This window comes from Humulus lupulus, chromosome 3, assembly GCF_963169125.1.
Source record: "Humulus lupulus chromosome 3, drHumLupu1.1, whole genome shotgun sequence".
Classification (NCBI taxonomy): Eukaryota; Viridiplantae; Streptophyta; class Magnoliopsida; order Rosales; family Cannabaceae; genus Humulus; species Humulus lupulus.
In genome coordinates, this window is record NC_084795.1 from 54,764,421 (window position 1) to 54,777,191 (window position 12,771).

Genomic DNA, 12,771 nt, shown 5'->3' on the forward strand with positions numbered 1-12,771 from the left:
CGATTCAATCGACGGAAGATGGTGAAATCCAGATTGATGCGCATCGTGTGTCTGGAATGGCTACTCCATCACTGAACCTGCCTAGCTGGGCAGACAAGGTGGAGGAAGGTGACTTTCAGGCCTCGGCTCACACTCAATGGCAACAATTCACAGCGGGTAAACTCTCATTTTGTGACCAAAAGCTTGAGTTTGCTGAACCTTTGATTTAAGATGGTAAGAAGATTGCTGAGGTTGATATTGAAGAGATGAAATACCAATAAGCTAATTGGAGTTCTGCCATTATTTGTATTGTCCTTGGTGCTAATCCTCCAATGGCTATGTTTGAAGGGTTTATCAAAAGGGTTTGGGGCCATCTACGGATTGCTCAAATAGCCAGAATGACAATGCGGCTGACTATGGTCAAGTTTAATGATGATGCTACTTGAGACCATGTGCTTGAAAATGGTATCCTTCCATTTGATAGGAAACCAGTTATCATTCGTCCATGGACTACTGATCTCAGTGCAGTTCGCCTTATCCGTTCAGTGCCTCTATGGATTAGGTTACATGACTTTGGCCTTCAGTATTGGGGTAGCAAATGCCTTAGTGCTCTTGTGAGTACGATAGGCAAACCGATAATGGTAGACAAATTTACTCGAGAGTGATCTAGAGTTCAATTTGCAAGGGTCCTTGTAGAGATGAATATCACAGATAATCCTCCTAGGATTATACAATACCTGAATGAACATGGTCAGCTTGTGGAACAAAGGGTGGACTATGAATGGCTTCCTATTAATTGTAAAGGTTGCTCGGGATATGGTCATTCCATGGTGGACTGTCGAAGGGAGATGAAAAATCAGTGGATCAAGAAGGACATTCAACCTAAAATTTCTCTTGAGGAAGGGTGGGACAAGGACAAACAACCTTTGGTTGATCTACTGAGTAAGGATTCGGCTAAAGCACCTACTGTTGCTGAGGATCAGAGCACTAGTGAAACGGTTTGGCAAACTCCAAAGAAAGTGGTTCTTCTTTCCAAACAAGAGCCAGCTGGGAGTAAGAACAATATGGCAGCTAAAGTTCCCACTGAACCAGGACAGAACCGGACAAACTCTTTTGTGGTGCTCCAAGAGCAGATGGAGGGTGAGAAAGGAGGTATTACTGATATTAACTCTTCTTATGGATAATTGTAATATCTTGAGTTAGAACTTAAGGGGGTTGAATGGTCCTAATAAGCATACTGTTGTATTAGATATATGTAGTAGGAATAAAGTGGGGGGTGGAGGTCTCTTGGAAACTAAAATGATGGGGAATAAAGTCATGGATTTGATGGTTAATAAATTTATGAACTGGGATTATTATTCCAGTCCTGTTACTGAAGGCAGAATATTGATCATTTGGAGGAAGATATTTGTCAAGGTTATTCTTCTAGAGGAGACTAATCAATATGCCCACTGTTTTGTTAAAATGGCTGGTCAGAGACATGCTTTTAGTGCTACATTTGTGTATGGGCTCAATACAATGGAGGAACGGAAGAGGATATGGAATAGTTTACCTAAGCTTACTCTTCCTGCCACTTCTTGGGTTATCTTGGGAGATTTTAATGCCATATTTACTACTAAGGATATAGATGGAGGTAAACCTGTGTCCAAATCGGAATTGTTGGATTCTTCTCAGTGGCTTGTTGGGAATCAAGTGGATTCGCTTAAAAGTACTGATTCTTTTTTTACTTGGACTAATAATCAAGATGGCCCTACTCGTATCTACTCTAAGATAGACCATGTATTTGCTAATGAGGATTGGCTAGATTTTTTCCTAACTCAACAGCTATTTTTCGTTGGGAAACTGTCTCTGACCATTGCTCCTGTACTGTTTCTACTATGGCCATGGAGAATCTGGGAGTTAAGCTATTTCGGTTCTATAACTTTTGGACTGATCATAAAGATTTCAAAGAGGTGGCTTTGAATAGTTGGAGAAAGTCGATTAATGGGACTGATTTGACGGCTATCTATTTGAAGACTATGCGGCTGAAACATAAATTAAAGAAATTTAATAGGGACCATATTGGAGACATAGGAGTGCAATATCAAGTGGCAAAGGATCAATACCAAGAAGCTCTATTCCAAGCACATAAACATCCCCGAGACCTTCCTTTTCAAGAGAAAGCCAAGGCTCCTGCTAAAGCTTTCACTACTCAGGAGCAAATTACATGGTTAAGGAAGGGTTATATGAATACCTCTTATTTTCATGCTTGTTTAAAAAAGCGTAAGGAAGAGAATAGAATTGCTACTTACATAATTTAACAAGGTAGGGTGGTTAATAACTTTTCTGGTGTGGTTTCTCATTTTTTGGATCACTTTAGAAGCTTTATGGGTAGTCCTAGTTCAGCTACTAAGAAGATAAATATGCAATGTGTGGAGCTGGGAACCAAACTTTTGATTGACCAGCAGCTTAATCTTTCGAAACCTTTCTCTCACAAGGAAATTCGAGATGCAGTTTTTAGCATTCCCATCATCAAATCCCCGAGTCCAGATGGGTTTGGTTATGATTTTTTCAAGGTTTTATGGCTGGATATTGGTGGTGAAATATGTAAAGCAGTTGGACATTTCTTTGAGACAGGAATTTTTCCTGATGAGCTTCATAATACTACTCTTTCCTTGGTCCCTAAATCTGATAATCCTTCTCGGGCTGTGGACTACAGGCCAATTGCTTGCTGTTCTACCATTTAAAAGTGTATTTCAAAGTTGTTATGTTCCCGTTTGTCCATTGTCCTTCCTTATCGGGTTCAACTAAATCAAGGTGCTTTTGCTCAAGGTAGATCAATTGCTCATAATATCTTGATATTCCTAGATCTTATCAAGAATTATGGGAGACCATCTACCTCGCCTAGATGTGCCATTAAAATTGACTTAAGTAAAGCGTATGACGCAGTCGACTGGTGGTTTCTTGAGGATCTCCTAAAGTCTCTTTGTTTTCCTATGAGATTTATAGGCTGGATTATGGCATGCTTATAAAACACATCGTATTCCTTGCTTATGAATGGAAGGGTTCAAGGTAGTTTTAAGGGTGAGAAGGGGATGCGTCAAGGGGACCCTATGTCGCCATTTTTGTTTGTTTTAATCATGGAATATCTTACTCAGAGTCTTCAATTGGCAGCTCAAGATTCTGCATTCAGGTTTCACCCTATGTGTAAAAGTCTCAAACTTCTTAGTTTATGCTTTGCAGATGACCTAATTTTATTTTGTAAAGGGTCTCTTTCTGCTGTTCGAGTGCTCAAAATAGCTCTAGAGGAGTTTAGTTCTGCTACAGGGCTCCATATTAATACCAGCAAATCTCACATTTTCTTTGGGGAAGTTTCTGCAGCTGATAGACAGACCATAGCTGCTGAGATACAACTTACGGAAGGGACATTTCCTCTTAAATATCTAGGTGTTCCTACTAAATGGAAGCATGAAGATTATGATATTATCATCCAAAAAATCAAAATGTGGTTACATACTTGGGCTAGTAGGCATTTATCATTTGCTGGCCGTATTCAGCTTATTCATTCAGTTCTATTTGGGCTGCGAAATTATTGGATGAGCATTTTTGTGCTTCCCCAAAGTATTATTAAGGAAGTTGAAAAACTTTGTCGTGGCTTTCTTCAGGGATTTAATGGTAATAGAAGCAAGATCCACATTGCTTCTTGGACGAAGGTTTGTCTCCCTAAAGCTTATGGAGGTCTTGGGTTCAGAAATGGTTCAGTTTGGAACTGAGCCATCTTAGCTAGGTATATTTGGGCCATTTTTGAGAAGCATGATGTGCTTTGGGTCGAATGGATTAATTCTATCTATTAAAAAGACTCAAATTTCTAGACTTACAAGCTGCCACCTGATACGAGCTGGTAATGAAGGAAGTTATGTAATTTGAGGGGAAAATTCAGTCTTGATGAGGTGAAAGTTGTTGGTGCTTCAGGGAAGTTTCAAGCCTTTAAACTCTACAGCAGTACTCTTTGCCAAAAACAGGTGGGCTATCATCATGCTGTTTGGTGTAGGCTGTCTATCCCTAAGCATAGGTTTTTGCTTTGGCAAGTTGTAAACTCTCAGCTTCTTACCCGAGATAACATGCTTAGGTTCTATGTGCCACTTGAGACTCTTTTGTGTCCTGTTTGTGATGTCTCTACTGAGAGTCACTCTCATCTGTTCTTTGAGTGTTGTCTGTCCAAGAAGGTTACTAGCAGTAGACCATGAATCTTTTTTTTCCATCATTAATATGATATTGGCTGCTGTTATCTATAGCCTTTGGAGGAACCGAAACAGATGTATATATGATGGGGTTACTTGGACTGCTGATTGTCTAGCCACTGAGATTATAACTATAATTCAATACAGATTATTCATTGTTAAAAATAGAAAATTAACTTTACAGGAATAGAGATTTATAGATAAGATTACAATGTAATTAGTTTGGGTGGGTTGTTTTCTCTGTCTATGTTTGCACAAATTTGGTGGGGTTATTACCTTGTTTAGTTGTATTGGTTGGTTAATTAATGAAGTTCATTTCCTTCTTGATAAAAAAAAAAAGATATATATTCCATTTATGACATATGTATTATTCATAACAAAGGGTGAAAATCTATATGGAGACCGAAGATTAAGATTCTTATTTATATATATATATATATATATATATATATATAATTTGGCAATCTCAAAGAATCTAGTGTGAAAATAAAGAGTTGAATCCATCATATATAATTGATTTTAAACTGAAACGATGATCTGCCAAATCTTGATGAGATTTTCGATATAAGATTATGACATTAAAATATAACAAGAACCAATAAATATTTATTATACATTCATGTAATTTTTTTTTGGGACAAATCATTCATACACTATTTTCAATTTGACATAAAATAATGTTTTTCAATTATTGCTTTCTCAACCTTCCACTTTTGTTAGCAGATGAGGATTATTGTCATTTAATATTTTCAGAAATAAGGGGCCCCACTATTGGTTTGAATGATATTAATGACCATATTATAATACATTTTTTTATATATATTAGTATAAAAATTAGTTGGAAGACGTGTAACGTTTATTTGGTTGATAAATAATTTTATTTTATTTAATGACAACATAATGTTAATTGAATAGCAATATAATAATTTACTCGAAATAAAATGATGATATAATATTTATGTAATTTTTAAATAATTAAAAGAAGTATTTTTTTTTAAAGAAAAATGCTTTAATAGAAAATTACAATTAATCAAATAATTAAATCATTTATTTATTTAAATTATAATTTTGATTGATTGTTACAAATGGAAGTTTGATTTTAATATTTAATATTTTTTTTATAAATTTTAAATTGTTGAAGACTCACGATGTTAAATAAAAGTGTTAAATCTAACTAAAAATAAGAACTCCTAGTAGATAATTAACAATTTACTATATATAAAATAAATATATGCCATGGTGTCTTTATTTTAATATTACTAGTGTGACAATTAACAAATGAAGGGGAACGTTATAAAACTATATATAATATGATAAATAGGTGACATATTTTTTAAGTTATTTTGCACTCTGTACTAGTTTTGATAATTTTTTTCAAAATGACTCATGTCTAAAAATTTGACCAGTTATCTAAATTTTTTCATTGGTTGTCTAAAATTTTCGATCAGGTGTCTGAATTTTTCAATCAACTATCTAAATTTTTAACCAATTATCTGAATTGTCAAATGCAATTTTCTAGCGAATTATCAAAACTATACAAAAGTACAAAATGACTTTAAAAGTAACTCATTTTGCCAAGGGAACCATATTAATGTTTATGTATCCAATATTATTTGTATCCAAAATTAAGGGGGTGAATAACACTTATAACACCACAAGAAAGATTACTTTCCCGACCCATTCCATGAAAAGTATCAAGAAAAGTCTTACCTTTTTTTCGGAGATTTTTTAGTCGGCAAAATTGATTTTTTTCCAGCACGATACACCAAAAGTGCCGACATAAGGTTTTTCAGGAAAATTTTGATATGAAGACACCTATTGACGATGCTTTTATGCAAAAGGCATCGGAAAAAGTGTATCGTGTAGTTTAATAAACAGTTTAATTTATGCAGAATAATTTAAATAATTGTTTGATCAAACAGATATTCTGATGTATCAGGACAGATTGTTGATGAATCATAATATAATAACAGAAAGTAAATAAACTAAAAGTAACGTGACACAAGAAGTGTTTTACGTGGTTCGGAAAACCTAGTCCACGGGGCCACACCCAGAGATAAAATAAATTAGTAATGTATTAAGAATACAATAAGCAATTTACTCATAAAAGTTTAGACTCCCTCTAAATCCTTGTCGCAACCTTGAAGTACTCCACTTTAATAATCTGGTTTTGATAAACACCAAGAGTATGAAATCCCTTCTGATCTTGATGAGTGTTTGCTTCCTCCCAAAGTGAGACTTATGGAAAACTTCTCCCGAAGATTGTATGTCACGCTCACAAGCTTTATGACCTCCTTAAAAATAAACAACACAAAGAAAAACAAACAAACAAAGACATAGTTGAACAAAAACTACTCTTTACATATAAAAGAACTCTTCAAAATATGAAACATTAGAATGGTGAAGATGTGAGATTAGTTGGTCCTTAGTCTGGTATTTATAGAGTATAGGAAACCCTAAGTCAACTAATCTTGTTCATGATCTCAATCAGACCAAATCAAATAGTATCTAAAAATAACTCTCAAACATAACTATTGCAGAATATTCCAGATGTAAGACGAATGATTGAACTTGGTCTTAAACCCAAACTAGGTTCATTTCGAGATTATCTTACTTGAACCCAAAGAATATTTCACTTCCTCTTTGTAAATCAAATAAAATAAAATAAAATATGCAATGATCAATTCTCTATCAATCATGATTATTATAGACAAAGTTACCAAAAATAAATAGGGAACCTTTGACTATATAAAATGCACATAATATAGAATTCATATTTACCAAAAATAGACAAAATCCACTAATTACCCAAGACAAAATTTCGAAAAATAACAATTAAATTGGAAAATTATTTTTAATAAAAAAACTGCCAATGTTAGGATTTTACAGTTTATGTGGGGACTTTCGATGAGTTACGAAAAAGCGTCGGGGTAAGTCTTTGGGAATCTACGATCATAAATTTCTAAAAACATTGGTAAATGTATAAAAAGCATCAGAAAAAGTTGATTACTTTGAACCAATGCAATATTTAAAAACTTATCGTACCAATTTAATTGTACCCTTGCATACTTTGCTAATTATTGAGTATTTCAGACTTAATCAACGATCCAATTTTCCTAGGAGTGTTCGAAGATTACCAATCATATTGATCAACAATGTCTTTGTTAACTAGTAGTAGTTAAACTGTTGTGATCAGTATAGATCGCTACCGATCTCACCTCGAGGTAATAGTTTCTTGTAACCTTCGATGATTATTGCATATTTTAAACATAATCAACCTACAATGATTATCCTATAGATGTGCTTTGATTTTATGAGTTTGTTTCAAGAAAATTTTTATTGCTTTTTTTAAGATTGAAAGACAATTTAATTATGTTAAATTAGCTAATAAATTATGATTGAAAGACAATTTAAGACAATGTAATGCTTTATATCTTATTAATCTAATTAATTATTAATTTTAATATTTTATTTTAATTTGATTTTTAAATATTAAATTATAAAATTATATATTATAACAATATAGAAAATAAAATATTTGAAAGGTTTTTCTCGACATGTTTTTGCGCCGACAATTACTACATCATTTCCCAGCGCATTTTTTGTGCTAATAAAATCTTGTTATTATATAATGTTAGACAGTGCGAGCTAGCTGCTTGAACTTCAATTAATTCTCATTATATAAGATATATTATTATGTTATAATGGTTAATTTATTTTGTTTAAAGATTATAAAATCCTAAATTGGCTAACCTTTTTAATAAAATATATTTTATTATTTAATTGGTATTTTCATAATTATATTTTGTTTCTATAAGTGGATTGTGTCTCTTTTTTTATAAGAATAAATTCTTTATTAAGTGTATTTTATATATAGTCATGTTTTCTTATTTATTTATGGCAACATTGTCAATAATAAGTATGTATATTATAGAATTATTCTCTGCTTATTTTCCTTGATTTTATTCGGTTTAAAAAGAGGAAACTGAATGATTCTTTGTGCCCAAGGAAGAAAATTTCGAAATGAACCTGGTTGGGAGTTAGGTCGAGGATTGTCCATTTTCCTAAGGCTACAGAATGATTCTTTGTCTCATTTGGAAAATCCTGCAGTTTATGTAATTGGAAGCTATTTTAGTAACTTCCTAATTTGGTCTGATTGTGACCATAAACGAGATTGGTTTGCTTAGGATTTCCTAAACTTTATAAATACAGACCTAAGCAGCAGCTAATCTCATCTATTCACCCTTCTAATGTTCTGTGCTTTTGAAGAGTTCTTTTATTTGTAAAGAGTAGTCTTTGTTCAAGTATCTCTTTGTGTTGGTTGTGCTTTGTGTTGTTTATTCTTAAACATGTCATAAAGTTTGTGAACATCACATACAAGTCTTCGGTAGAATAGTTTCACAAGACTTACATTGGGAGGAAGTGAGCATTCATCAAGATCAGAAGGGATTTTGGGCTTTTTGTGTTTATCAAATTCATATTACAAAAGTGGAGTACTTCGAGGTTGTGACAAGGATTTAGAGGGAGTTTAAAGTTGTATAAGTCAATTGCTTTTTGTATTCTTGAGACTTTCCTAATTGATTTTATTTCTGGGCGTGGCCCCATGGACTAGGTTTTCTGAACCACGTAAAAAACTTCTTGTGTCACGTCACTTTAAGTTTATTTACTTTCTGTTCATATATTTTGACCTATCAGCATTCTATCCTAATACATCAGAATATAAGCCTGATCAAACAATTATTTAACTATTCTGCATTAATTAAATTGTTTGTTAAATTCAATTGATAAAATTTAAAAATGGAATTTCAATTGGTTTCAGAGTAGTTCACTAAACTCTTATTGAGATCTTGTGGTATTCTTTCTGTTTGTTTGTGTTTTTGTTTGCAACATGTCATTTTTTGCAGAAGGGAGTTCGATAACTTGTCCACCATTGCTTAATGATTCAAACTATCCTTACTGGAAGGTTAATATGAAAGCCTCCATCAACTCTTAAGATGAGAAGGCGTGGAGATCTGTCTTGGTAGGTTGGTCAACATCGACTGAGGTTGACGCAAAAATTGCTGAAAAAACGGTAAAATCTGAGTTAAAAGTGTCAACCATTGCTGATTTATTGTCTAGTTACAATAACAAGGCATTACATGTGTTGTTCAATGGTGTTGGTGAAGGGTATATTAAATTTATATCCTCTTGTGATTCGGTCAAAGAAGCTTGGAAAATCCTTCAAACTCAATGTGAAGGAACTACTGATGTCAAGCATTCTAGGTCCATTGTGTTGCAAACAAAATTTGAGGATCTTAGAATGTTTGAAACTGAGACTCTTTCTAAATTTTATGAGAGATTTTCTGATGTTGCTAACGAATTTTTTGCCTTAGGTGAAAAATTGGATGAATATGTTTTAGTTCGAAAAATTGTTCATGTTTCATCTGATAGGTTTTAGCACCAAGCTAATGGCTATGGAGGAGGCCAAAGATTTGAATTCCATGAAAGTGGAAGAACTAATGAGTTCTCTTCGAACATTTGAACTAAATCAACGAATCAGACAAAAGGTAAAGCTGAACAAGGTAAAAGAAAAAGAAAAATATATTGCCTTGAAAAGTTCTGAGAAGGTAAGTTCAGAGGATGAAGATGATAATTATTTGGCCTTACTGACAAGAAATTTAAAAATATATATGAAAAAGTTGGGCAACAAAAAAAAAAATCTCTGAATCCTCAAAAGGTAATACATCTTAAAAACCCTCCTTTTCTATCAATAAAAAGGGAATTCAATGCAGTGAATGTGAAGGTTTTGGTCACATTCAATCAGAATGTGCAAATACATTAAAAGAATAAAAAAGGTATTAACCCTACTTGGTGTGACAATGTCTCTGAATGTAATGATGAAGATGGAGAAAATGTTGCTTTGACATCTGTACTCTCTTGTTTTCCTTGTTTTTTGCAGAAAAATAAACAACTTGTTTACCTGAACAATACTTTTCCCTAAATAAAGTTCCTGATGATATGCTAGGTACTGTTGATATTGTTGACATTGATTATGATGAATCAGAAATCAATGAAGATTCACTGGAAGAATCATACAAAAAAATGTATGATGAATGGATTAAGTCGTGTGGTGTGAATAAATCAAATACAAAAATTATTAAATCTTTCTTACAGAAAATTATGAACTTGAATCAAATGCTAAAGTTCTTAAAAATGATATTGTTGATAAAAATGCTAAAATTATCCATTTGAAAAAAGGTGCTTGATCTTATAAAGAAAAATGTTCAATTGCATAATCCAGGTTCTACAATTTTTGAGGAAGTCCAGAATGCAGGTCAACGAAACAATGCTGCAATTGGATCTAAAGAGACCCAATCAAAGGGAAAAACAATGTTTGTTCAAGCCCGTTCATTACCTATTTTGTCTTCTAATCTAACACTGTAGGTTTTTGATCCAGCAACATCGCAGATTGTCTCATCAACAAAGAGACAGAAAGGTAAGAATCTTACATCCAATGAAAGGATTAAGAAATTCATTCGCACATTCCATTTTTGTTGAGTCAAAGATCACATTTGACCAAAGAGTTTTACTATGATTATTTTTTTTCATGAAAAATTCAAAAAGTTGCAAAAGAAACATCATGCGACTAAACAAAAATGGGTCACAAAGAACGTGAATAATTATCTTGCTGCATTTACACGTCATAGAACATATACATCTAGTTCTTGGTACTTTTATAGTGGATGTTCTAGACGTATGACTGGTGACAAAAATATTCTTGTTAATTTTAAGGCTGTAAATTGTGGTGCAGTCACTTCTGGGGATAATGTTGCAGGTAAAGTTCTTGGAAATGGAACTATAAATTTGGAAGGGTAACCTAAATTGAAAAATGCATTGCTAGTTGATGGATTGAAAGCTAATCTAATTAGCATTAGTTAGATTTTTGATCAAGGATATATTATCAAATTTTCTTGTGATGATTGTATTGTGATTGATAAAATTGTAAATTGTGTTCTAAAAGGTTTCACATCAGTTGACAATTGTTAGACTCTTTCTCAAAATTTGTCATGTCACTCAGCCATAAACCACTCAATTGATATGTGTCATGAAAAACTTGGTCACATTAATTTCAAAAACTTAAAAAAATTGTCTAATGCTGGTATTGTTCGAGGATTACCCAAATTGGGTAAAGAATCTATTGGTAAGTGTGAACCGTGCCAACTAGGCAAGCAATTAAAAATCACTCACAAAGATATTTTAGATGTGAATACCTCAGAGGTTTTAGAATTGCTTCACATGGATCTAATGGGTCCAATTCAGGTTGAAAGTTTGAATGAAAAAAGATATATTTATGTGTGTTTAGATGATTTCTCCCGTATTACTTGGGTTGATTTTTTAAGAGAAAAATCTGACTCATTTTAAGCTTTCAAAAATCTATGTTTAAAATTAAGAGTTGAAAAAGATTGTAATATTGACAAGATTGTGAGAATTCGTAGTGAACATGATAAAGAATTTGAAAATGTTGTGTGTGATGAATTTTGTAAGTCTTGTGGTATTTCTCATGAGTTTTCAGCACCCAAAACTCCTGAACAAAATGGAGTTGTTGAGAGAAAGAATCGTACTCTTCAAGAAATGGCAAGAGTAATGTTGAATAGTAGGAAATTGTCCAAATGATTGTGGGCTGAAACTATTAATATTTCTTGCTACACAATAAACAAAGTGTTTTTACGATGAGGTACTACCAAAACTCCTTATGAGTTCTGGAAAGGTAAACCACTGAATGTAAGTTATTTCAACATTTTTTGTTGTGTTTGTTACATATTGAGGGATCACAAAAATATTGGAAAATTTGATGCTAAAAGTGATGTTAGTGTCTTTCTTGGTTATTGCATAAATATTAGGGCATATCGTGTGTACAGCATGCGAACCCAGACTATTATGGAATCTGCTAACATTGTTGTTGATGATGTGAAAGAATTTTAAGAATTTTCAACAGAAGCCAAGATAGACAAATTCATAGAAAATGCATATGCTGCCTTAGATGCCCAGCATGATGTATCAGAAATTTTGCCTGCTACGGCAGAAACAACAATGGAATCATCATCCATGGCATTTGATATATCCCCATCTGAACAGGCAGAGGCACAAATGCCAAAAAGCATCCCTGATTTTGTGCATAGAGAACCCTCAATCAGGGTTAAAAAGAATCACCCTGCTGATCTTATTCTGGGTGATTTTGAAGAGAGCATGGTCACAAGGAAAAGGTCTGTGAATCTTGTTCAACATGTGTGTTTCACATCTTCACTTGAACCAAAGAAGGTGAAAGAAGATTTATGTAGCATCCCAAATTTGTTAATAAGGCTTAGGGCCTTTATTAGCATGCCTGGATGGCAATAATTGATTTATTATGTTAATGTGTGAATTTGATGATTATGTTATAAAAAAGGAATGTTTAGGTGAATTAAATATGCATGTGGGCCCCATTTGGCTATTAGGGGAATGCTTGTAATATTAGCCCGTTGAGGGCATAAATGAAATATTTGTGTATATTGTGATTGACACCACGTGTGAGTGGTGATATATTCGTGATGCA

The 12,771-nt window shown here is 33.2% G+C and overlaps 2 protein-coding genes across 2 annotated transcripts; both read left to right on the plus strand.

The window, feature by feature from the left end:
• Window positions 1-1,281: 1,281 nt before the first annotated feature.
• On the plus strand, window positions 1,282-2,705 carry LOC133824176 (uncharacterized). Its single transcript, XM_062257050.1, has 3 exons — window positions 1,282-1,687; window positions 1,804-2,188; window positions 2,288-2,705. Exons 1-3 carry the CDS (start codon window positions 1,282-1,284, stop codon window positions 2,703-2,705), a joined length of 1,209 nt encoding a protein of 402 aa, XP_062113034.1.
• A 393-nt stretch (window positions 2,706-3,098) lies between these two features.
• Window positions 3,099-3,731, plus strand: LOC133824177 (uncharacterized). The gene has a single exon (XM_062257051.1). The coding sequence runs from the start codon at window positions 3,099-3,101 to the stop codon at window positions 3,729-3,731; it is 633 nt and encodes a 210-aa protein (XP_062113035.1).
• Window positions 3,732-12,771: the final 9,040 nt, after the last annotated feature.